At 45.0% G+C, this 26,121-nt stretch overlaps 1 protein-coding gene across 5 annotated transcripts in view; it reads right to left on the bottom strand.

The window, feature by feature from the left end:
• FAM193A (family with sequence similarity 193 member A) overlaps positions 1-26,121 on the bottom strand; it is a 187,801-nt gene that overhangs the window by 110,331 nt on the left and 51,349 nt on the right. For all 5 annotated transcript variants that reach the window (XM_063619653.1, XM_055245846.2, XM_055245845.2 and 2 more), the window contains exon 2: positions 20,799-21,044. In XM_063619653.1, the coding sequence (XP_063475723.1) occupies positions 20,799-21,044 (246 nt within the window). The remainder of the gene's footprint in view (positions 1-20,798; positions 21,045-26,121) is intronic.

Raw genomic sequence — 26,121 nt, 5'->3', positions numbered from 1 at the left:
TACCCCATCTCTACTAAAAATACAAAAATTAGTATTTTTAACTCTACTAAAACTACAAAAATACAAAAATTAGCATGGTGGCACATGCCTGTAATCCCAGCTACTCAGGAGGCTGAGGCAGGAGAATCATTTGAACCCAGGAGGCAGAGGTTGCAGTGAGCCAAGATTACACCACTGCAGTCCAGCCTAGGTGACACAGCGAGGACTCCATCTCAAAAAAATAAAGAAGAAAAAAAGAAACAGATTCCCTCCAAAACAAAGATGATAGAACTAACAGTCGAGAATCTGAAATTGGCAATTATAAAGAAACTCCATATGTTCAAGAAACAGAGGAAAAATAAACACGATGGGAAGAGAAACTGAAGATGTCAATAAATAAACCAAATGAAACTTCTAGAGCTGAGAAATAAGACATAAAAGAAAAAAATACACTAAATAGACTTGGCAGATTAAGCAGATCAGAATACCAATAAACCTGAATACAGGCAATAAAAATAATCCAGGACAGGCACGGTGGCTCACGCCTATAATCCCAGCATTTTGGGAGGCCAAGGCAGGTGGATCACCTGAGGTCAGGAGTTCGTCATCAGTCTGACCAACATGGTGAAACCCCACCTCTACAAAAAAATACAAAAATTGGCCAGGCGCAGTGGCTCACATCTGTAATTGCAGCACTCTGGGAGGCCGACGGTGGGCGGATCACCTGAGGTCAGGAGTTCGAGACCAGCCTGACCAATACGGAGCAACCTTGTCCCTACTAAAAATACAAAATTAGCCGGGTGTGGTGGCGCACGCCTGTAATCCCAGCTACAGGAGAATCACTTGAACCCAGGAGGAGGAGGTTGCAGTGAGCCGAGATCACGCCATTGCACTTCAGCTTGGGCAACGAGAGCAAAAGTTCATCTAAAAAAAAATAGCCAGGCATGGTGGCGGGCACGTGTAATCCCTGCTAATCGGGAGGCTGAGGCAGGAGAATCACTTGAACCCAGGAGGCAGAGGTTGTAGTGAGCCGAGATCGCACCATTGCACTCCAGCCCGGGCGACAGGGCAAGACTCTGTCTCTAAATAAATAAATAAATAAAATAATCCAAAATGAAGCACAGAGAAGACTGAAAAAATGGACAAAGCATTTGTAGGACAAACTCAAGATGTCTAACACCTCAGAAAAAAAGGGGACTATGAGAAGAAATACTTGAAATATTTCTAAATTTGATGAAACTATCAATTCACACTATGTAAGCCCACACTCACTGCAAGCTCAATTAACCCAAAGCACACTAAACACAAAGCAAAGCACACTGAGGCCCATCACAGTCAAACTGCTGAAAACCAGTGACAAAGTGCAAATCTCAGAAGCAGACAGAGGAAAACGAGTCACCTTACACATGCAGGAGCAACGACAAGGATGACAACATGTTTCTCATCACAAACTGGGGAGGCCACGAAAGAAATGACCAACAACTTCAAATTCCAAACAGAAGTATCTTTTTAAAACAAAGGCAAAATAAAAGCTTTCAAACAGAAGCTTCCTTGGCCTACAGAAAATGTTAAAGGCAGTTCTTGAGACAGAGGGAAAATAATACCAAATGAAAATGTGGATCTACACAAAGGAATGGAGAGCACCACACATGATAAAGATGTGGGGCGAGAACTTTATAATTTATAAGGTCTTTTTAAAAGATAATTAGCTATTTAAAGCAAGGAAAAAAAAACATGACAATGTATGCTGAGGTGTATAATACATGTAAGAAAAATACACGACTACATTAGCACCAGAAATGGTGGCGCTCCAAGTATGCTACTGTAAGGTACTTACACTACATGTGAAGTGGTATACTATTCTTTGAGAGTAGATGCTGAAAAGTGGAAGCTATAGCTAAAAAATTATAAAACAAAGAAAAAGAAATATAGGTAGCAAGGTCAACAGGAGACAAAATGAAAGAGTTTAAAATATTCATAGGCCAGACGCGGTGGCTCACGCCTGTAATTCCAGCACTTTGGGAGGGCGAGGCAGGTGGATCACGAGGTCAGGAGATCAAGATCAGCCTGGCCAAGATGGTGAAACCCCGCCTCTACTAAATATACAAAAATTAGCCGGGTACGGTGGTAGGCGCCTGTAATCCCAGCTCCACCTCCTGAGTTCAAGCAATTCTCCAGCCTCAGTCTCCTGAGTAGCTGGGATTACAGGTGCATGCCACCACACCCAGCTAATGTTTGTATTTTAGTAGAGACGGGGTTTCTTCGTGTTGCTCAAGCTGGTCTCGAACTCCTGAGCTTGGGTAATCCGCCCGCCTCAGCCTCCCAAAGTGCTGGGGTTACAGGCAAGAGCCACCAGGCCCAGCCACTTAAAATATTCAATTCATTGGGCGGGTGTAGTGGCTCACACCTGTAACCTCAGCACTTTGGGAGGCCGAGGTGGGCAGATCGTGAGGTCAGGAGATCGAGACCATCCTGGCTAATAACATGGTGAAACCCTGTCTCTACTAAAGATACAAAAACAAAATTAGCTGGGTGTGGTGGCGGGTGTCTGTAGTCCCAGCTACTCGGGAGGCTGAGGCAGGATAATTGCTTGAACCCAGGAGGCAGAGGTTGTGGCGAGCCGACATCGCACCATTGCACTCCAGCCTGGGCAACAAGAGCAAAACTCTGTCTCAAAAAAAAAAAAAAAAAAAAAAAAAAAAAGAGAAAGAAAATCCTAAGGAATCTACCAAAAAGCCTATAGAACTAATAAATGAGTTTTTACAGTACACATGGCCAATATCCAAAAAAAAGGCTTAATTTCTATGTACTAGCAATAAATAAATATTGGAACTTTTTAGAGTACATTTAAAATAGCAAGAAAATATAAAATACCTTGGGAAAATGTATTTATTTTTTGTAAAACCAGGATCTCACTATGTTGCCCAAACTAGTCTTAAACTCCTGGCCTCAAGCAATCCACCTGCGTAGGACTCCCAAAGTGCTGGATTACAGATATGAGCCACTGTGCCTGTCCGGAAAGTTTTTAATATACTGACTACAAAACAATGCTGAAAATAAACTTAAATCATCTAAATAAATGGAGAGTTATACCATGTTCATAGACTTGAAGACTCAGTATTGTTAAGGTTTCAATTCTCCCCCAAATTGATCTATAGAGTCAACACAATGCCAATTAAAATCCCAACAGGCTTTTCTGTAGAAACTGACAAGCTGGCTCTAAAGTTTACATAGCAATGCAAAGGATCTAATATATCCAAACCACTTTTGAAAAAGAAGAAAGTTGGTAGACATCTACATAGTTTCATGACTTACTATAAACAGCTTCAAGAATCAGGATAGTATGGTACTGGCAAAGGAATAGGTATATATGTAAAGCGGAACACAGCATCCAATAATAGATTCATACATACAGAACCAACTGATTTTTGACAAAGGTCCCAAGGTAATTCAATGAGATAAAATTGTCTTTTCAATAAATAGTTCTGAACAACTGGATATCAATATGCAAAAAACGATGACTCTTAACCCTTACAACAGATAAAAGCTTCATTCAAGGTGGCTCATAGACCTAAATGTATATGCTAAAACTATTAAGACAGAAAAAAACAGCAAAAAAAAATTTTTTTTTTTTTTTTTTTTTTGAGATGGAGTCTCGCTCTGACACCCAGGCTGGAGTATAGTGGTGCAATCTCGGCTCACTGCAATCTCCATCTCCTGGGTTCAAGTGATTCTCCTGCCTCAGCCTCCCGAGTAGCTAGGATTACAGGTGCATGCCACCATCTCAGATAATTTTTGTATTTTTAGTAGAGACGATGTTACTCCATGTTGGTCAGGCTAGTCTCGAATTCCTGACCTTGTGATCCACCCACCTCAGCCTCCCAAAGTGCTAGGATTGCAGGTGTGAGCCACAGCCCAGCCAGGGCAAAAAATCTTTATAACCTTGAGTAGCAAAGATTTCTGACATGGAACACAAAAGCACAAAATCATTTAGAAACACAAATTGGGGCTGGGCACGGTGGCTCACGCCTGTAATCCCAGCACTTTGGGAGGCTGAGGCGGGCGGATCACGAAGTCAGGAGATCAAGACCATCCTGGCTAACATGGTGAAACCCCGTCTCTACTAAAAATACAAAAAATTAGCCGGGCGCAGTGGCAGGCGCCTGTAGTCCCAGCTACTCGGGAGGCTGAGGCAGGAGAATGGAGTGAACCTGGGAGGCGGAGCTTGCAGTGAGCTGAGATAGTGCCACTGCACTCCCGCCTTGGCGAAAGAGAGAGACTCCGTCCCAAAAAAAGAAAAAAAAGCACAAATTGGATTTGATCAAAATATAAAACTTTTGCTCTTCAGAGGACAGTGCTATATAATGAAAATGCCAGTCATACACTGAGAGAAAATGTTTGTGAAGCCTGTCTAATAAAGGGCTTGTATTGAGATTATATAAAAATATCTCACAACTCATTAAGACAACTCAATAAAAATGAGCAGAAGATTTGAACAGCCACTTTACCAAAGAGATACAAATGGAAAATAGGTACATGAAAAGATGCTCAACAAGTCTTAAGAAAATGCATATTAAGCCGGGCGTGATGGCTCACGCCTGTAATCCCAGCACTTTGGGAGGCTGAGGCAGGTGGATCACCTAAGGTTGGGAGTTCAAGACCAGACTGATCAACATGGTGAAACCCCGTTTCCACTAAAAATACAAAAAAAAATTAGCTGTACATGGTGGCTGGCGCCTGTAGTCCTAGCTACATGGGAGGCTGAGGCAGGAGAATTGCTTGAACCTGGGAGGTGGAGGTTGCAGTGAGCTGAGATTGAGCCACTGCACTCCAGCCTGGGCGACAGAGTGAGACTCTGTCTCAAAAAAAAAAAAATAAATAAATAAATAAATAGAAAATGCAGATTAAAACCATAATGAAGGATAACACTACAAACCACTAGAATGGCTATAAGTAAAGACTGACAATATCCAGCACTTGGCAAAGATAAAGATCAACTGGAACTCTCATACGTGGCTGCAGAACAGTATGAGCACTTACCCTATAGGACTCAGCAATTCCACTTCCAGGTGTTTATCAAAGAGAAGTAAATTGCATCCACTTGAAAGACTGATACTCGGCTGGGCACGGTGGCTCACGCCTGTAATCCCAGCACTTTCAGAGGCCGAGGCGAGCGGATCACCTGAGGTTGGAAGTTTGAGACCAGCCTGACCAACATGGAGAAACCCCATCTCTACTAAAAATACAAAACTAGCTGGGCGTGGTGGTGCATGCCTGTAATCTCAGCTACTTGGGAGGCTGAGGGAGGAGAATCGCTTGAACCTGGGAGGCGGAGGCTGCGGTGAGCCAGGATCGCGCCATTGCACTCCAGCCTGGTGACAAGAGCAAAACTCCATCTCAAAAAAACAAAAAAAAGACTGATACTCAAATGTTCCTAGTAGCTCTACTCATAACAGCCCAAACTGGAAAATACACACGTCTCTCTATTGGTGAATGGATAAACAAACTGTGGTTTATCCATACAATGGATGATTACCCAGAAATAAAAGGAATTAATTATTGCTACATGCAGCAACAGAGATGACTCTCAAAAGCATTATACTAAAGGAAAAAAGCCAAAGATCACCACTCAGCTTATCTTTCTATAAGGCTAACTCAAGTCAATCTGGCAATTTTGAGTAGTTCCGACAAATTACATTAGCAACTACTTTCATGAAGTTCACTGCAAAGAAATCTGTATGTTTCTAATATGACCTAAAACCCAACAGGGCAAGCATTCAAGGTAAGGACCAATACTAGCAAACTCTTAAATGGCTGGTTTAAGCTGGGACTACATGCCTTGAATGATCTATGGGCGTAGTAACCACTGGGCAACAATTCAAGATAATGACAAAACTAGCGAGTTTGTTTTTTTTTTTTTTTTTTTTTTTTTTTTTTTTTTTTTTTTTTGAGACAGAGTCTTGCTCTGTCGCCAGGCTGGAGTGCAGTGGTGTGATCTCGGCTCACTGCAACCTCCGACTCTCTGGTTCAAGCGATTCTCCTGCCTCAGCCTCCTGAGTAGCTGGGATTACAGGCACCCGCCACCAAGCCCAACTAATTTTTGTATTTTTAGTAGAGATGGGGTTTCACCATGTTGGCCAGGATGGTCTCAATCTCCTGACCTCAGCCTCCCAAAGTGCTGGAATCACAGGCGTGAGCCACTGCACCCGGCCAGCAAACTCTTTTTTTTTTTTTTTTTTTGAGACGGTGTCTCGCTCTGTCGCCAGGCTGGAGTGCTGTAGCGCGATCTCAGCTCACTGAAACCTCAGCCTCCTGGGTTAGAGGGATTCTCCTGCCTCAGCCTCCTGAGTAGCTGGGATTACAGGCACGCGCCACCAAGCCCAACTAATTTTTGTATTTTTAGTAGAGATAGGGTTTCACAATGTTGGCCAGGATGGTCTCAATCTCCTGACCTCAGCCTCCCAAAGTGCTGGAATCACAGGCGTGAGCCACTGCACCCGGCCAGCAAACTTTTTTTTTTTTTTTTTGAGACGGAGTCTCGCTCTGTTGCCAGGCTGGAGTGCTGTAGCGCAATCTCAGCTCACTGAAACCTCAGCCTCCTGGATTAGAGGGATTCTCCTGCCTCAGCCTCCTGAGTAGCTGGGACTACAGGTGCGTGCCACCACACCCAGCTAATTTTTTATATTTTTAGTAGAGATGGGGTTTCACCGTGTTAGCCAGGATGGTCTCAATCTCCTGACCTCATGAGCCGTCCACCTCAGCCTCCCAAAGTACTGGGATTACAGGCGTAAGCCACCATGCCCGGCCTAGGCCAGCAAACTCTTTTGCTCTGTCGCCCAGGCTGGAGTGCAGTGGCGCAGTCTCGGCTCACTGCAAGCTCCGCCTCCCGGGTTCACGCCATTCTCCTGCCTCAGCCTCTCCGAGTAGCTGGGACTACAGGCGCCCGCCACCATGCCCGGCTAATTTTTTGTATTTTTAGTAGAGACGGGGTTTCACTGTGGTCTCGATCTCCTGACCTCGTGATCCGCCCGCCTCGGCCTCCCAAAGTGCTGGGATTACAAGCGTGAGCCACCGCGCCCGGCCGGCCAGCAAACTCTTAAATGGCTTAAGTTGGGACTACATGCCTTGATTAATCTATGGGCATAATAACTATTGGAGAACCTGGTTCCTTAGTATAAAATGCAACTGACATTTTAATAATATGATATATGAGAATAAAGGCAACTGCTAATGCCCATAATCAAAATGGAGTCTAAAACAGTCAGCCCTGAAAACAGAAAAATAGATAGAAACTTGAGACTACCTGCCGAGTAGTCTTCTTTATGACAGGATACTTGAGTTCAGGGCCCTTTAAAGAAAAAATAATTACCCCAAAGTGCCATCCCCTCACAGTATCTCCCACCAGACTAAAACTATTTTTGTTACTTAAACATATGCAAATGTTAAAATGCAACATAACATGTCTTTTAGCCTTTATATAATGTAAAAACTCAAGGTGGTTTAAAGTGAAATATTTTTAAAATGGTGAAATTCAGCCAAGCATGGTGGCTCAGGCCTGTAATCCCAGCACTTTGGGAGGCTGAGGCGGGTGGATCACAAGGTCAGGAGATTGAGACCATCCCGGCTAACACGATGAAACCCCACCTCTACGAAAAATACAAAAAAATTAGCCAGGCGTGGTGGTGGATGCCTGTAGTCCCAGCTACTTGGGAGGCTGAGGCAGGAGAACAGCATGAACCCGGGAGGCAGAGCTTGCAGTGAGCTGAGATGGCACCAATGAACTCCAGCCTGGGCGACAGAGTGAGACTCCGTCTCAAAAAAAAAAAAAAAAAAAAAAAAAAAGTGAAATTTAAATTAACAACATTATTCTGAAGAGACAGATCAATGATTAGCTGAAATCAAATTGCTAAGTTCAACACAGGCTTGGTCCTGACTATTATGGAGCAAGATTTGTTTAGTCAGGCCTGTCCCCTTGCAGGTCTATGCAAAAATGTCTCAACCATCCCACCTCTCTTCCTTGTCTGAATTTCTCCTCCAGTGGGCTACTTTTGGGCCCGAGATATAATGTTATTAAGCCAGCCAACACTCTCCTCAAAGCCTATGGCAAACAGTGTACCGAGGCACACCAGGAAATAGGACTCTGGTGGCAAAGCCCATAGGCATACTGCTGACCCACCCATGATCTAAATATGCTTCCCACTACCCTTGGCTCATTAACATATTTGGCTGGGTGCAGTGGCTCACTCCTATAATCCCAGAACTTTGGCAGGCCGTGGCAGGCAGATCATCTGAGGTCCAGCCAGGGCGACAGAAGGAGACTGATTGAGCCCAGGAGTTTGAGACCAGCCTGAGCAACATGGCAAAACACTGTCTATACTAAAAATAAAAAAATTAGCCAGGCATGGTGGTGCACACCTGTAGTCCCAGCTACTCAGGAGACTGAGGCAGAAGGATTACTTGAACATAGGAGGTGAAGGCTGCAGAGAATCAGGATTGCATCACTGCACTCCATACTGGGCGAGAGCGACTGTCTCGAAAACAGAAAAGAAAAATGAAGTCCTCTTGATATTTAAAAAAATTTTTTTTTTTTTTTTTTTTTAGGTTAAGATCAATCTACAAGGAGATATGGTAGATTGTAGAAGTACTAATCTGGGAGTGAATCAAGCTGGCTACATCTTACACTCTGCAATTTATGCTGCATGCCCGGATGTGAAGTGCGTTGTGCACATTCAGACCCCAGCAGGGGCTGTGGTGAGTAGCTGCCCTGGTAGCACCTCAAGGTTAAAAAAAAAAAAAAAGAATCTGTGTTCATAAAGCGACACCATCACATAGTGAAAAACAGACAAAAAAGAAACAGGCAATATCTGCAACACAGACAACCAATAAAGAGCTGCTACTGAGTGTATATAAAGAAATCCCACAAGTCAATAAGAAAAAGACAACCCAACAGAGCTGTGGTTCTCAGAGTGTGGTCCGAGGACTCCATTCAGATGGTCCAGCATAGCCTAGAGCCGCAGTGAGGTCAAGGCCATGCTATAAGCCTAGTCGCCAACGTGAACACATCATTGATAATTAACTAGGTTCTCTGACAAATTTCAGTGTTAAAGCTACAATGAAGAATTAGAAGGGAAAGCATTATTTTCCAAATACTAAAAAAAATCTGGTTGACACCTATGTTAAATATGTATCATCAGACAGATATAAAAAAGTTGAGAAAGTTTCAAGAAGTCTGTGGTTAACTACTAATGGCTAGTAAAATAGGATTTTCACCCTAACACCCTTCAGCAGGCCCGCAAGTCAAAACTATTTTCAGATTTGTACCAAAATGTCCTCTGCCTTTTTCACTGTGCTGACATTCACACTGACAGGGCAAAAACAATGGTGGGGAAAGAGTGAAGAACCAATGCAAGGACGAGGACAGCAGAAGCAAAGCAAGCTAGTGGCCGCTGCATTCTTCACAGCCACACACTTCAGAGCTGTGAGGTGGGAAAAAAGCCAGTTCCACTTAAGAATGTCCTTGATGCAGTAAAAATAATTATTTTGCATAAATCTCAACCCCTGAGCACAAGTCTTCTGAATATTCTGTGTGACGAAGTGGGAAGTACACACAGAGCATTTCTCCGGCACGCCCCAGGAAGAGTCCGCCTCAAGGAATCTCACCGTGCATTGTGAGTTGAATGGCCCTTCACCTGTGAAACATCAATTTTACTTCAAAAAGTGACTGATGGGCCAAACTATGGTTATTTGGACTTGGATATTTGTCAGATATTTTCCAAAATGAACAAAATGAGTCTGTCGCTTCAAGGCAATTTGGCACTATTTGTGACCAATAATAAAATCTGAGCTTTTCTCATAATCATAATTTTTCTGAGCAAAAATTAGAACTCTGGAAAACTTTCACCTGCCACTGTGAGCTTGAAAACTCAAAATTTAAAGAACTTTCTGATGAGATCAGTGGTGGTATTAACAAATATGATTTTTTGGTAACAAATATGATTTTTTTAAAATAATAATGAAAAGTATTAATATCAGGAAAATCTGTCTACCTTAGTAAACCAATACTTTACAAATAACCAACATGTGATGTTACAAGCTATGCATGGGCAAGATATCCAATCAGAGGACAAGACAGACCAATGGACTTTCACATAACAAACAGTAAAGGGAAAAGCCACTGATTGGTTTTAGCTTCTACACTACACCTAACCCTTGAGAATCTAACTTGTCATGGTTTGGTACAGCATCAAAGAAAAATATCCACAATTCTCTAAAAAAGCCAATAAAATATTTCTTCAAATACTTCAATCAGAACAACCTATCACAACAGGTTCCACACAGAGGCAGATATAAGAAACCAGCTTTTGTTCTACCACTCAGATATTAAAGAGGTTTGTTAGGCCAGATGCAGTGGCTCACGCCTGTAATCCCAACACTTTGGGAGACAGAGGTGGGTGGATCACGAGGTCAGTATTTCAAGACCAGCCTGACCCAGATGGTGAAACCCCCATCTCTACTAAAAATACAAAAATTAGCCAGGCGCAGTGGCAAACGCCTGTAATCCCAGCAACATGGGAGGTTGAGGCAGGAGAATCACTTGAACCCAGGCAGCAGAGGTTGCAGTGAGCTGAGATCATGCCACTGTACTACAGCCTGGGTGACAAAAGTGAGACAACGTCTCAAAAAAAACAAAAAAAACAAAAAGAGGTTTGCAAAATATACAAAACACTGCCGCTCTACTTACTAAACCATTCTTTATTTATTTTTTTTTTGCGGGGGGACAGAGTCTCGCTCCGTCACCTAGGCTGGAGTGCAGTGGTGCGATCTCAGCTCACTGCAACCTCCACCTCCTGGGTTCAAGAGATTCTCCTGCCTCAGCCTCCCAAGGAGCTGGGATTACAGGCGTGTGCCACCATGACGGGCTAATTTTGTATTTTTAGTAGAGACGAGGATTGCCATGTTGGCCAGGCTGGTCTCGAACTCCTGACCTCAGGTGATCCTCCCATCTCGGCCTCCCAAAGTGCTGGGATTACAGGCATGAGCCACTGTGCCCGGCCCTACTTACTAAACCATTCTTGTTTTTGGAAAATAGTTTTCATTTAAAAACATGCTATTGATCTTAACATGGAATCAGTCAAGTATATAAACCACCTATGGCTCAGCAATTCCTTCTATTTATAGACAACAGAATGTCATGTGTGCTCCACAATCAGTAAGATTTGGAAACAACTAAAATGCAATATGTTCATAAAGGAGGATGGCATCTAGCAATGAAAACAGAGAAACAAGATTTACGACTCTCAAACATAACGCTGCGCAAAATAAGTAAGACACAAAGTAACACATACAGTATGATTACATTTCTGTAAAATTCAAAACACCAGGAAAACTGTACTACAGTATTTGTGGGTAGATGCTTAGGTGACATAACTAACAAAGAAAAGTAAGAGTGAGGACTAGGAGCAGCTGGCTAGTGTGAACTTGGTGCAAGAGGGTAATGACTGGAAGGGGTTCAAGAAGGGATCTGAGTTAACGGCAATGCTTGATTTTTGACCTGCATGGTAGCAGAAATAACCCCACATATATTAACCATTACAGTAGGTGACAAGGATTGATTTCGCCATTAAGATGCAGACTCTCGCCTGGGCATGGTGGCTCACACCTGTAATGCCAGCACTTGGAGAGGCCAAGGCGGTAGGATTGCTTGGGCACCAGAGTTCAAGATCAGCCTGGGCAACACAGTAGGGACCACCCATCTCTACAGAAAATGAAAAAAAAAAAAAAAAAAAAAAAAAAAAAAAAAAAAATCAGCCAGGACTGTTGGCGTGCAACTGTAGTCCCAGCTACTCCGGAGGCTAAGCCGGGAGAATCACTTAAGCCCAGGAGGTCGAGGCTGCAGTGAGCTTTTTCGCACCACTGCACTCTAGCCTGAGTGACAGAGTGAGACCTTGCCACCAAAAAAAAAAAGAAAAAGAAAAAAGAAAAAAAGCAGACTCTCAGTTAAAACCACATAAAGTCTACCTCTATATACACTGCATGAGAACACCTAAACAGACTAACACAAAGAAATCAAAATTAAAAGGATGTGCAGATGTGCAAAAAAAAGAATGGGAGGGAGCTCCCACAGCTAAACAAACAGAAAACAACGCCCTTCAGGACAAAGACATGACCACAGATGGGGTCCATGCAGTAACAGGAACGATACGCCAAGACTTAATAATAATTTTATCAGTCTTGAAACATGTAAAGCAAAAACAGAAATTTTTTAAGGAAGAAAGGAAAAAGACACATTCATAGTAGGAGATTTTAAATATCACTCAGAAATTGACAGATTAAGCACCAAAAAAGCAATAAAACCACGGAAACACAGAAGGATTTAACAACACAATTAATGAGGTCCTGAGCCTTCCACCTAAACCCAGAGAAAACATTATTTTCCAGCACAAATAGAATATTTAAAAAAAGTAACTACGTATTAGAACTAGCAAATACAGCTGATTAATAAGGAATCACTATCATATAGACCATGATTTTCAACTATAACAGCATTAAACTAAAAGTCAACATGATTAAAAGTAATTCAAGTGGCTGGGCGTGGTGGCTCACCCCTGTAATTTCAGCACGTTGGGAGGCTGAGGCGGGGGGATCACCTGAGGTCAGGAGTTTGAGACTAGCCTGGCCAACATGGTGAAACCCCATCTCTACTAAAAATACAAAAATAAGCTGGGCGTGGTAACACACACCTGTAATCCCAGCTGCTCAGGAGGCTGAGGCATGAGAATCACTTGAACCCAGAAGGCAGAGATTGCAGTGAACCAAGATTGTGCCACTACACTCCAGCCTGGGTGACAGAGTGAGATTCAGTCTCAAAATAATAATAATAATAATTCAAGAGATATGTGTTTGGATATTTACATATACTTCTAAATAATTCACAGGTGAAAACAGAAATAATAAAAACTAGAAAATAATGAAAACTGGCCGGGTGCAGTGACTCACACCTGTAATCCCAGCACTTTGGGAGGCCGAGGTGGGTGGATCACGAGGTCAGGAGATCGAGACCATCCTGGCTAACACGGTGAAACCTCGTCTCTACTAAAAATACAAAAATTAGCCCGGGTGCCTGTAGTCCCAGCTACTCGGGAGGCTGAGGCAGGAGAATGGCGTGAACCCAGGAGGCAGAGCTTGCAGTGAGTCGAGATCATGCCACTGCACTCCAGCCTGGGTGACTGAGCAAGACTCTGTCTCAAAAAAAAAAAAAAAAAAAAAAAAATTAGCTGGGCGTGGTAGTGCATACCTGTAATCCCAGCTACTAGGGAGGCTGAGGAAGGAGAATGGCTTGAACCCAGGAGGCGGAGGTTGCAGTGAGCCGAGATCACGCCATTGCACTCCAGCCTGGGCAACAAGAGTGAAATTCCATCTCAAAAACAAAAAACAAAAAACATGGCCAGCCTCATGCCTCTAATCCCAGCACTTTGGGAGGCCAAGGTGGGTGGATCACCTGAGGTCAGGAGTTCAAGACCAGCCTGGCCAACATGGTGAAACCCCGTCTGTACTAAAAATGCAAAAATTAGCTGGGCTGATGGCACGTGCCTGTAATCCCAGCTACTCAGAGGCTAAGGCAGGATTATCGTTTGAACCTATGAGGTGGAGGTTTCAGTGAGCCGAGATCACACAACTGCACTCCAGCCTGGGAGACAACAGCGAAACTCTGCCTCAAAAAAAAAAAAAAAAACTGGCCCGGCGCGGTGGCTCACGCTTGTAATCCCAGCACTTTGGGAGGCCGAGGCGGGCGGATCATGAGGTCAGGAGATCGAGACCACGGTGAAACCCCGTCTCTACTAAAAATACAAAAAAATTAGCCGGGCGTAGTGGCGGGCGCCTGTAGTCCCAGCTACTCGGAGAGGCTGAGGCAGGAGAATGGCGTGAACCCGGGAGGCGGAGCTTGCAGTGAGCCGAGACTGCGCCACTGCACTCCAGCCTGGGTGACAGAGCGAGACTCCGTCTCAAAAAAAAAAAAAAAAAAAAACAGAACATCTCTAGAGGAAGATTCAAGCATCTGACAACAGTAGAGGCCTCTGGGAAGGCAAAGAGGATAGAGAGAGAGAGCCAGAGGAAACTAACTTTGCACTGTTCTCTTTCGGGCCTCTAAAATTTTTTTTTAAAAATCACATTAACCATAGCATTAACCAATCAAATATTAATATATAGCACATGTATGTATATAAAATAGCAATAATTGCCTGGGTGCAGTGGCTCACGCCTGTCAACCCAGTACTTTGGGAGGCCGAGGCGGGAGGATGACTTGAGGTCAGAGTTCGAAACCAGCCTGGGCAACATGGCAAAACTCTGTCTCTACTAAAAATACAAAAATTAGCTGGGCACGGTGGTACATGCCTGTAGTCCCAGCTACTCAGGAGACTGAGGCAGGAGAGTCCCTTGAACCTGGGAAGCGGAGGTTACAGTGAGCCAAGATCACGCCACTGCATTCCAGCCTGGGCAACAGAGCGAGACTCTATCTTAAAAATAATAAAAAGCAACAATTAATTAAATAGACAAAGTAGAAGTATTTTAAAAGTTAAAAGCTGCTTCTTTGAAAAGACAGAACTGACAGACTGTTTTTTTGATTTATAATTTTTTTTTTTTTTTATAGAGACAGAGTCTTGCTATGTTGGCCAGGTTGGTCTTGAACTCCTGGCCTCAAGCAATTCTCCTGCTTCGGCCTCCCAAAGACTACGGTTACAGGTGTGATCCACTGTGCTGGGCCAAAACTGACAGACTTCTAACAAAACTAGTTTAAAAGAAAAAGAAAGAAAGCACAAATATAAGAAATAAAAAAGTGGCCGGGTATGGTGGCTCAGGCTTGCAATCCAAGCAATTTGGGAGACCGAGGCGGGCAGATCACCTGAGGTCAGGAGTTAGAAAACAGCCTGGCCAACATGGCGAAACCCCGTCTCTACTAAAAATACAAAAAAATTAACTGGGCGTGGTGGTACACGCCTATAGTCCCAGCTACTCGGGAGGCTGAGTCACCAGAATCGCTTGAACCCGGGAGGCGGAGGTTGCAGTAAGCTGAGATCACACCACTGCACTCCAGCCTGGGCGACAGAGAGAGACTCCATCTCAGGAAAAAAAAAAAAGAAGAAGAAGAAGAAATAAAAAGTCAAATGTACAAATCAGGTAGGAAGTGAAGAGACCATTACACAAAACTTTATACCAGTAACTCTGCCAATTTTTCTTTTTTTCTTGTTTTAAAAGAGACGGGGTCTCACTGCACTGCCCAGACTGCAGTACAGTGGCACTATCATAACGCACAACAGCCCAGAACTCTTGGGCTCAAGTGACCCTCCTGCCTCAGCCTCCTGTGTAGCTGGAACTACAGGCATCTGCCATGTCGGCGGGCAACTTTGACAATTTCTAAGAATATAACTTACCAAAACTAGCTTGACAAGATTTTAACCATTAAAGAAATTGAACCACAACTTTAAAATCTACCTAGAGATACACATGGCTGTGAAGGGGAGGTGAGGCCAAAGGCAGGTCATTCATGAATGGGTAGCCCCAGAGTATTTGCATTCCATGGGTCATGGGCCAAGGCAGAGGAAAACAATAATCAAAGCAAAAAAGTCTTGAAGAAGATGAAAACAGATGGGCACTTGAAAGCCCAGTGGGGGTGGGCCTTGGAGACGAAAGAGAGGAGAAAACGCCCTCAGCTATGGGGGTTTGGGGGTGATACAGGGAGGTGCCCAGTGTTAGCTTTGATTTTCTCCCTGAAGCATGAAGGTCAATAGCTGAGCTGAGCAAGGGGTGGGTAAAGAGGGTACACGTAATCTAAGAAGCAAGGAAAAGGAAGGGTTCCTGCCAAGGAGTTTGGGGAGGTACTTAAGCCAGAAAAACACACTAGATGCCCATGCATGGTTTGCAGTCATGAAGTTATTAAGATGAAGCAGTAAACTGAGGCCAGCAATTTTCTCCAGGAATATTCTGCCACATGGAGGGAAGAGATAGGGCTGGACCAGCATAACCAAAAAAAGTTCAGGGCCTTTGCCTGAGAGCCACGGAAGAGCCACAGTGCCAAGTCTGGGAACTCAGGCTCCTAGAAGTGAGGTCAGGGAGACATGATAAACGGAACAGGACTGGAATCCATGGCCTGATAGGGATGGATGAGGTCAAAGAACTATGGCAGGTCAGGCACAGTGGCTCACGCCTGTAATCCCAGCACTTTGGGAAGCCAAGGTAGGTAGATCATTTGAGGCCAGGAGTTTGAGACCAGCCTGGCCATCATGGTGAAACCCTGTCTCTACTAAAAATACAAAAATCAGCCAGGTGTGGTGTTGTGCACCTATAGTCCCAGGTACTCGGGAGGCTGAGGCATGAGAATCGCCTGAACCCAGGAGGCGGAGGTTGCAGTGAGCCAACATCGCACCACTGCACTCCAGCCTGGGTGACAGAGCGAGACTGTGTCTCTAAAAAAAAAAAAAAAAAATTAGCCAGGTGTGATGGTGCATGCCTATAGTCCCAGCTACTAGGAAGGCTGAGGCACGATAGTCTCTTGAACCCAGGAAGTGAGGCTGTAGTGAGCTGAGATTGCACCACTGAACTCCAGCCTGGGCAACCGAGCAAGACTTTGTCTCAAAAAAAATAAAACAAACAAACAAAAAAAAACTATGGCAAGAGAAGACAAGCAAGTGAGCTACAAAGACAGACAATGATCAAGATGAAAGCTTGAAATGGAGACTTCTTAGGTTTCCAGGCATGACAGTGTCTATCTAGGACGTGATGCTAGGATGGGTCAATCTTGGAAGAAGAGGTCTCCAGAGAAATTTGCAACATGCAACTGTCAGGCAGGATGTTAAGAGAAATTCCCACCAATATTCTCCTACAACTGCTGATAACAGAATGCTTATCTAGAAGACAGCAATTCAGCCCCACTTCCCCTCTGTACGCAGAAAGCTGCGGGAGAGCCGTGCACTCCGAGCCCTGACCAGAGACCTGACCAAAGCCAGAGCAGGACAATTGATAAAATCCTATCTCTGGGCCATCGGAGAGCCGAAGTGACCAGGCTGTCGGAGGGAACTACACAACAAAGTGCAGCAGCCCCTCCAGGGAGAAGGGGACACACTTAACTGTTTCACCTTTGACAGAGGAAGGAAAGTGGAAGGAGGCCATAAAAGTGATGAGAAAAAAAAAACAGTTGAACTTTAAACAAATTCTGAAAGGTTGAGTGTCAAGTGTGGGGGTCTAACCCCTGGAAAGCCCCAAAAGGAATGTTCCCACTCACTCCCAGGAGACCTGCGCCCAAGTCTTCAGCTAATCCACTAGCAGAGAGGAAGGAAACATGCCTTTCTCCTTGTCCTGGAGAAAGGCGTGTGCCACACACAGGCCAGGACCAGCACAAGACACGGGGCCGGTCAGACCCCTGCAGATACAAGGCAGAGGCTGGCTGCCACCGGGCAGAGGTGGGCTCGCTGGGAAAGCTGCCCCCAAGGCTGTGAGCACAGAGCTGCCCAAGAGTCAGGCTAGAGGGGGGAACTGAGAAGGTGCCACCATCGGAGACCTTGCCAAGGAAGAAGTAGAGAGAGACCCCCTTCTACGGGCCCACACGAGCACGCACAGTGCTAGAGACAGCCCAGCTGAGGCCAACTGGACTGACCTGGCCTCCCAGGTGCACAACAGGAAACAGGAAACAGGAAACAACCTCAGCCTGATGCTCTCTGCACACTGTCTGGCATTTGACCAAACAGAACAAGAGAAACAGAAAGCAAGAACCAGTAACGTTTAAGGAAGAGATGATAATACCAATTCTAACAAAGTCTTCCAGAAAGGAGAAGAAACAGGAACACATTCCAACTCATTTTATGAGACCCTGAAGGCCACTATAAGACAAGAGGCCTACAGACAGATAGCCTTCATGAGCACAGATGCAAAAATCATTAACGTAACTTTAGTAAATCAATCCAGCAACACATAAAAAGGATGTCCACAGAAAGAAAAATAATGTTCATAGCAGCTTTTTCCAAAATAGCCCAAATGTGGGAACAACACAAACATTCATCAATTAATTGGTGAATGCATAAATTGGTTTATCTGTACAATTACTCAATAAAAAACAGAAACTACGGATGCATGCAACATTTTGGATGACCCTCAAAAGCATTATGCAGGTTACAGAAGTGTATGTGACACTCTAGAAAAAGCAAAACTATAGGAACAAAAATTAGGTCAGGCCGGGCGCGGTGGCTCATGCCCATAATCCCAGCACTATGGGAGGCAGAGGCGGGCGGATCACAATCGAGACCATAATGGCCAACATGGTGAAACCCCGTCTCTACCAAAAATACAAAAACCAGCTGGGTGTGGGGGCACGTGCCTGTAGTCCCAGCTACTGGGGAGGCTGAGGCAGAAGAACTGCTTGAACCCGGGAGGTGGAGGTTGCAGTGAGCCAAGATTGTGCCACTGCACTCCAGCTTGGGTGACAGAGCGAGACTGTCTCAAAAAAAAAAAATTCAGGTCAGTGGTTACCAGAGGCTAGGACGGGGGAAGGGAAGTGACTACCAAGGGGAACAAGAGAATTTTATGGGGTGATGCAAATGTTCTGTAGCTTAACTGTGGTAGTGAACATTTTTTAAGTAAAAAAAGAGTGAATCTTAATGGAAGGTAAATTATATTATTTTTTTAAAGGCCAGCTCCAACAAAAAGGCTGACCTACAAAGCAACAGCTGGTCCGAGTCCACAAATACAGGCCAACACTACACCTCTGGTCACTGTTTCTGGTGAGGAGAGAATGGCTCATTTGACAAACTATCCATTACCAAGACAAGCCAGGGGCTGGGAAATGAGATCCTCCTCCAACCCCGGCAAGACGAATTGCAGGGAACCATGGGCACTTCCGCTGGCCTCTGAACCAGGGCAAACAGCAGAAGCCTGTTCCCAAGGGCGGAGGCAGGCTAAAATACAAGAGCAGGGCTGGAATCGGAAGAAGAGCTGATAAAGTTTAATGAGAAAACAAACAAACAAACAAACCACCATAAAAAGCAAAGAAAATCGTATTGGTAAAAAACAAACAAAAAAACCACACAAAGAAAACCATAAAAATAGCTGTCTTTGTGGTTTATATTCTTTTTTTTTTTTTTCCTTTTTTTTTTTTTTATTATACTTTAGGGTTTTAGGGTACATGTGCACAATGTGCAGGTTTGTTACATATGTATCCATGTGCCATGTTGATTTCCTGCACCCATTAACTCGTCATTTAGCATTAGATGTATCTCCTAATGCTGTCCCTCCCCCCTCCCCCCACCCCCCAACAGTCCCCGGAGCGTGATGTTCCCCTTCCTGTGTCCATGAGTTCTCATTGTTCAATTCCCACCTATGAGTGAGAACATGCGGTGTTTGGTTTTTTGTCCTTGCGACAGTTTACTGAGAATGATGTTTTCCAGTTTCATCCATGTCCCTACAAAGGACACGAACTCATCATTTTTTATGGCTGCATAGTATTCCATGGTGTATATGTGCCACATTTTCTTAATCCAGTCTATCGTTCTTGGACATTTGGGTTGGTTCCAACTCTTTGCTATTGTGAATAGTGCCGCAATAAACATACGTGTGCATGTGTCTTTATAGCAGCATGATTTATAGTCCTTTGGGTATATACCCAGTAATGGGATGGCTGGGTCAAATGGTATTTCTAGTTCTAGATCCCTGAGGAATCGCCACACTGACTTCCACAATGGTTGAACTAGTTTACAGTCCCACCAACAGTGTAAAAGTGTTCCTATTTCTCCACATCCTCTCCAGCACCTGTTGTTTCCTGATTTTTTAATGATGGCCATTCTAACTGGTGTGAGATTTGTGCTTTATATTCTAATGAAGATGAAAGCAAACCAAATGAGTAAGTAAAATACATAGTATGTTAGAAAGAAAAGTACAGCAAGAAAGGGGGACATGCGGGAGGGACCGAGTGAGAAAGTAATTCTGACAATGAGACCCCAAGGATAGAAACTGGCCCTGGAGATGGGGCTTGCCTCCAAGGCCAGGAAAGATGGAAACCCACACCAGGCAGTGGGGACGCGCTCTTCAGATTGTCACCAGGACTCCCCCAAGGCAGTTCTGCAGGAGAAAACAGAGGAGCAGGGAATGCGCATGCTTCCTGGCTGCACAAAGCAAGGTATCAGAAGGAAGAGAAGAGCTCAGAAAATAATTAGCCGCTTTCAAGCAGAAATCAAAGGGCACAGAAGAGGCCTAGAATGTAGGGCCTCAAATAGTTGCAAAAGCCAACTCCTTCCAGATCCCAAATAGTACATGTGAAAGCCTGCCCGGCACAAGGGCCCACCAAAACATCAGGTCAAAGATGAGAGTAAGGGTGTGGTCTTCCCAGCCAAGCCTGCGGTGGCCTCGCTGTGGCCTGCAAGAGGCTGAAGCGGTACAAACAAGTAAAAGGGAAGGCGAGGCTTAAGAGCTGCATCGGGTAAAGAATTACCTGCATGTCGAATTGTTGAGAACTAAACACATGAAAACTGTACTCCCTTTTCAAGAAACTGCACCACCAAAGAAATACTAAGCTCAAAGCCAAAAATCACCCTTCAGGGCCACATAGCTTGATGACTGAATTGTGCCCAGACAAGGAGGGCAAGTGTCCTGCCACCTACTGCAGTGTGGCCAGGGAAGACCAGGAGGAACATACCAGGAGACACAGACTAGAAGGTGGTGCAGGAGGGAGTGCCCCCTGAAGCAAAAGCAAATCCATTTCTTTCACTGCCAGTTAGCCCCATAACCTGGGTCGGGGGAGCCAATGCCCTGCGCTGCCTGTGCTGGCAGCCACTCACCACTGGCTGGTCAAGGCCGCCATGCCTCTCTTCCTTCTCCACAGTCCTGCGGCAGTCCGGGCACACCCATAGCGGCAGGTGCAGCACGCTGTTGCCCTTGGGAGCCATGGAAAGGGCCAATTTGCTCGCAGTCTTAATTCCACTCTCTAAGAATGAGGAGTCTTTCCGTTCACTTCTGCACAGAAGACAATAATCCCCAGCGGGGTAGGGTGGTGTCCTATGATTCATGCCAAAACTAAAAGGAGTCTGGAATAGAAAAAAAAAAAAATTCTGTTTTCAAAACCTCATCTACAAAGCCAAGAATATTAAAATATATGTATAGTTCTAAAACTAAAATTCATGTGTATGTTTATATACAGAAACATAAAATAGGAAACGTACTGAATAAAACTAAACCTAATGTTCTAGAAACTCATAATACTTTAAATAATGCCATAAAGAAAATCTTATCTTAGTACGAGTTAGAAAATTGTCAAATTAACTCCTTCACCTTGACTTCTGTATTACTTTTCCACCACATGCTAGAAATTGTCAGCCTCAATTTTCAGACTGTTTACCAGAACTGGTTACCACCAACAAAGTCTGAAACCACTATTCTAGAGGCATCTGCACACCAGGGCTCAGATTCAAGATGGCAATTCTGGCTTAAGTGTGTCTGCAGATGCAAACCATCTCTGAGGTGGGCTGTCCAAATTCCAGATTCAAGATAAACAGGGAGCTGATGGCAGCTGCACATTCAAGGCCCAGACTCTCTTCCAGGCCCAGCAGTAATGATGCTGAGCTCATCTCCTATCATCTGATGTAAATAAACATCTGCATTTTCAAATAGGCCCTACAATGTGGGGCAAGGGAAGAGGCCTTAGAGGTAGGAGGAAAAGGCAAGATTGTTATACCCTAAAACCTCTCAAAAGATAACCACCCACTCTATCAGAAAAAAAATAAAATTAGCCTTTAAAACACAAATACAGAAAAAGAAACTGAAGGCTGGGCACAGTGGCTTACGCCTGTGATCCCAGCACATGGGGAGGCAGAGGTGAGATGGTCATTTGAGCTCAGAGGTTTGAGACCAGCCTCGGTAACATAGCAAGACTTCACCTCTACAAAAAATCCAACTATTAGCCAGGCATAGTGGTGCATGCCTGTAGTCCCAACTACTAGGGAGGCTGACATGAGAGGATTGCTAAAACCCAGCAAGTCGAGGCTGTAGTGAGCTGTGATCGTGCCATTGCACTCTAGCCTGGGTGAGAGGGCAAGATCCCGTGTCAAAAAAAAAAATAAGAAAGAAAGAAAAATCCAGCCTGGCCAACATGGTGAAACCCTGTCTCGATTAAAAACACAAAATTAGCTGGGCGTGGTGGTGTGCACCTGTAATCCCAGCTACTCGGGAAGCTGACGCAGGAGAATCGTTTGAACCTGGAAGGTGGAGGTTGCAGTGAGCCGAGATCGCGCCACTGCATTCCAGCCTGGGCAACAGAGCAAGACTCAGTCTCAAAAAAAAAAAGAAAAAGAAAAAGAAAAAGAAACTGAGTCTCACACAACTGGAAATGGGGTTAAAGTCCCAAGGCCAGCAAGTGTGTGTGTTGGGGGGGAGACACAGGATTTTAACACATACCAACCCAATCCTAAGACGGGTCCTTCACACAGGGCTGCCTCTGCACCTTAGGAGGAAGCCCCTTCGAAGCCTGAGGAGAGGCTGGAGGGAGGCACTCCCAGGGAGCAGGGCAAAGCGAAGCCCTGCCTGGCCTTCCAGAGGCAGCCAGAAAAAGGACACACAGTCGGGTGGAGGTGAGAGAACCCCCGCTGGTTTCTCCTGCCGTGTGGGGTGCCCTTGCTGCAGGACATGCCAGGTGGGAAGAGAGTGGACCTAGCTGACGCTGTTCTGGCTTTTCAGTTTCCATCTCCACCCAGAAGCTTCTCCAAGGCCGGCCAGACCTGTAGCTCTTCCCACAGCCTCGAGCTGTCTCCCCATCCCACCACCGGTATTCAAAAGGACCCAATGTGCATGACAGATTGGCCCCTCAACAGCCACTGAGGGCTCTCATTTGGACCCCAGGTTGCATTCTTAAGACTTCTTGCTGACTGGCAGGAAGCACATATTTAAACAAGGGGCTGAATGTATAAATGAATGAATTAGTGATTGAAAGAATGAATGACAACAGCAGCAAGATTCAAAAGATGTTCATATATATTCTCACGTGTTTCCACGAACCAGTGATCAAAACTGCTGACTCCTGTTACGTCCACAGGATTGTGAGTTTTCCCGAACCCAGCTCAGCAGCCATCCTGAGCTGAATTGTTTGGGGCACAGGGGCAGACAACTGGGTCCTACCTCCCCAGAGTCCTAGAGAGCGCCAGACTACTCAAACCACTGAGTACCATGAGAATCCATGTATTTTTCCACACCAACAAATCCCAAAAGCCTAAATGATGACAATTAAAAAAAAAAAAAAAGCACACCGATTTATCCCAATATAAAGCCATTTCTTTTCCTTAGGTCTTAGAAAACAGCTCCCATCACTGGCAGAACAGCCATATCCACCAGACCTTTCTGGCCTGCCCTTTTAATTACAGAATGAGATGCTGAGCTCTATAGGCCCAAAGGTCCCCAAGCCTAAAATCATAATATAAGAGCCAGAAATGACCGGAGAGCGCACAGCTCAGCTCCTGTACATTCACCAGTCATCCAGGATTTACTGAGCCCACCACATGCTCAGGGACTGGTCCAGGCACAATGGTGAAGAAAACTGTCAAAGACAAAGGCAATAAATAAGACAAATACATGAAAAATATTAACTAATTAAATAGTGATAAGGAGAAAAACGTAACAACAAAGAGAATCTGTGCCCTTTAATCCGGTGGCCAGTGAGGGCCTCCTTGAGGAGACCCCTGAAGCCCACATGGCTGTACCTTGTGGGGAGCCCAGTGGCTGGCATGGGGCTGGCAAGAGCAGAAGGAGAGATGGGAGAGAGCTGAGGGCCACTCAAGTCAAGGAGTGACTCTGAGGCTGTGTGCAGAGAGAGATGGGATGGGAGAACGGGAAGAAACGACTATCTGCAGTTCAGGAGCCAGACAGCAGTGGCTTGGACCAGGGCTGCAGGAAGGGAAGTGGATAAGGCTGTGAAGGAGCCAGCTGTGAGGTGTGAGAGAAGGAGAAGAGCCAGGGGCAAGTATGAAGCGTCAGGTGCTGGGTATTTTTTCATTCCTTCAGTATCTGAGCTTCGTCGTGGGCCATAGGAGGGCTGTTTGGGAAGAGTCTGGTCCTTTCAGGGCTTGTAGGATCTGTAAGGCAGCATCAGAATGCCTTTCCTCTTACCCACAACTGAGGCAATATCCTCCTGAGCTGCCACCCAGGGTCCTGCAGGTTATAAGATTTTCCCACAATGGCTGGTGGGAACACACACTGCTCCTGGCCCTATGTGAGCTGCAAGGTTTGTCCCGTTCCTCACTTCCAGGGTGCTAGCCCAGGGGCGGAGAGCTTCCCCACAGGCATGTGCTTATGCGCCCTCAGCTGGGCTTGGGGAGAACCCTACGCAGAGCTCTTCCTTCCCCTCTTTGCTGCTCTCTCCTCTCTGGTACTCTGCCCTGCAAATTTACTTTGACCTCCCCAAAGTCTCAACTCAGCCTCCTCAATCAAGGAGATCCTCGGGCTCGGTCTGGGTAGCTCTCCAAGTCCTAGCCTTCAGACTCTCTCCAGGCAGGAAGCCTGGGCAAGGCTGGGGCTTGCCACAGTTCTTCTTCTTCTCTCAGGGATCACTGTCCTGCCTGCCTGTGGTCCAGTGTTGGAAAACTACTACTTGGTACATTTTTTTGGTCCTTTGTTTCACTGTTTGAGGCAGGAAGATAAATCCACTTCTAGTTACTACCTCTTGCTTGGAAGCAGAAGTCTAGTTACATTGATATTTTTAAAAATAAATGTACCAGGCTGGGCATGGTGGCTCATGCCTGTAATCCCAACACTCTGTGAGGCCGAGGCAGGCAGATCAAGAGGTCAGGAGTTCAAGACCAGCCTGGCCAACGTGGTGAAACCCCGTCTCTACTAAAAATACAAAAAATTAGCTGGGTATGGTGGCGTACATCTGTAATCCCAGCTACTCAAACTGAGGCAGGAGAATCACTTGAACCCATGAGGCGGAGGTTGCGGCGAGCGGAGATCGCGCCACTGCATTCCAGCCTGGGCAACAGAGCAATACTCCGCCTCAAAAAAAAAAAAAAAATTATATATGTATATACCAGAATGAACATTATACTAGTATCATCCCCCAAATCCTACAAACATATAGATGAAATATGTAAATATATAAAATGTGTATATATATCCATGTAAGGGACCAAGATAACCCAGAAATTTTTGCATAGGAGAATATGGACATATGGCTAAGATGGCAGTATTGCTGAAAACACTTTGGGAACACTACTAACAGCTGAGTTCTACATCTATGATGTATTTTACGTTTTCTGAATAAACTGATTTTCTACCACCCAGTGACTGTGGCCTGAGTGCATGGGGGTGGGAGGTGTGTGTGTATCATAAAAGACATTAAATCATAATAGCATTTGTTTTCTTGCTAGGCTTATATTCTAGTTTTGAAATTTGTTTCCAAAATGAAATTCCAAATTAAACATGAAAACTCAAGACTTACTAAAAATACTTTACAGATAAACTTCTTATAAACATGAAGAAAAAAGGTCATTTTAGGGTAAGAACAGTAAAAGCAATATCCTCTTGGGTAACGGTAGCACAACCCAGATTAGACCACCCCACGAACGCTAAAGCAGGAGACACAACAAAGGCCCCGTGCTGGTGACGCTGCTACCTCCTGCCGACCGGCCTTCAGGGCTGTCTGCTCCCCACATGTCCTCTATCTCCTGTCAAAACCCCCTCACACTGCAGCTATGACCACAACATTCTCTGCCTTAAACCCTTCGATTGTTCCCGCTGCCTAAAAAGATCAAGTCCTTAGCAAAAGATCAAGCAGGATACACTAGGCCCTTGGTCAGTGTGTTCTTGCAAAATCACCCACTTGAAACTCCTTACAGTTCCACACTCCCGCCCCATCCAACTATGTGGCTTTATCTCTTCCTGCCTTCATACTTGCTGCTTGCTTCCCTAAAAGACCAATCTCCCCACCTTTCCTTTACGAGACAACTGCAAGGCATCCCTTCAAACCCCACTACAGTTAACTTTTATTCTGTGAATTTTGCTCCCTACCCCTCAATCAATACATGTCACACACAGCTAATTACTACAACTCCTACACTCTTTTTTTTTTTTTGATAGGCAGCCTTGCTCTATGACCCAGGCTGGAGTGCAGTGGCACGACCT

The sequence above is a fragment of the Symphalangus syndactylus genome, chromosome 16 (assembly GCF_028878055.3).
Source record: "Symphalangus syndactylus isolate Jambi chromosome 16, NHGRI_mSymSyn1-v2.1_pri, whole genome shotgun sequence".
NCBI lineage: Eukaryota > Metazoa > Chordata > Mammalia > Primates > Hylobatidae > Symphalangus > Symphalangus syndactylus.
This window is presented reverse-complemented; position numbering and strand designations above follow the sequence as displayed.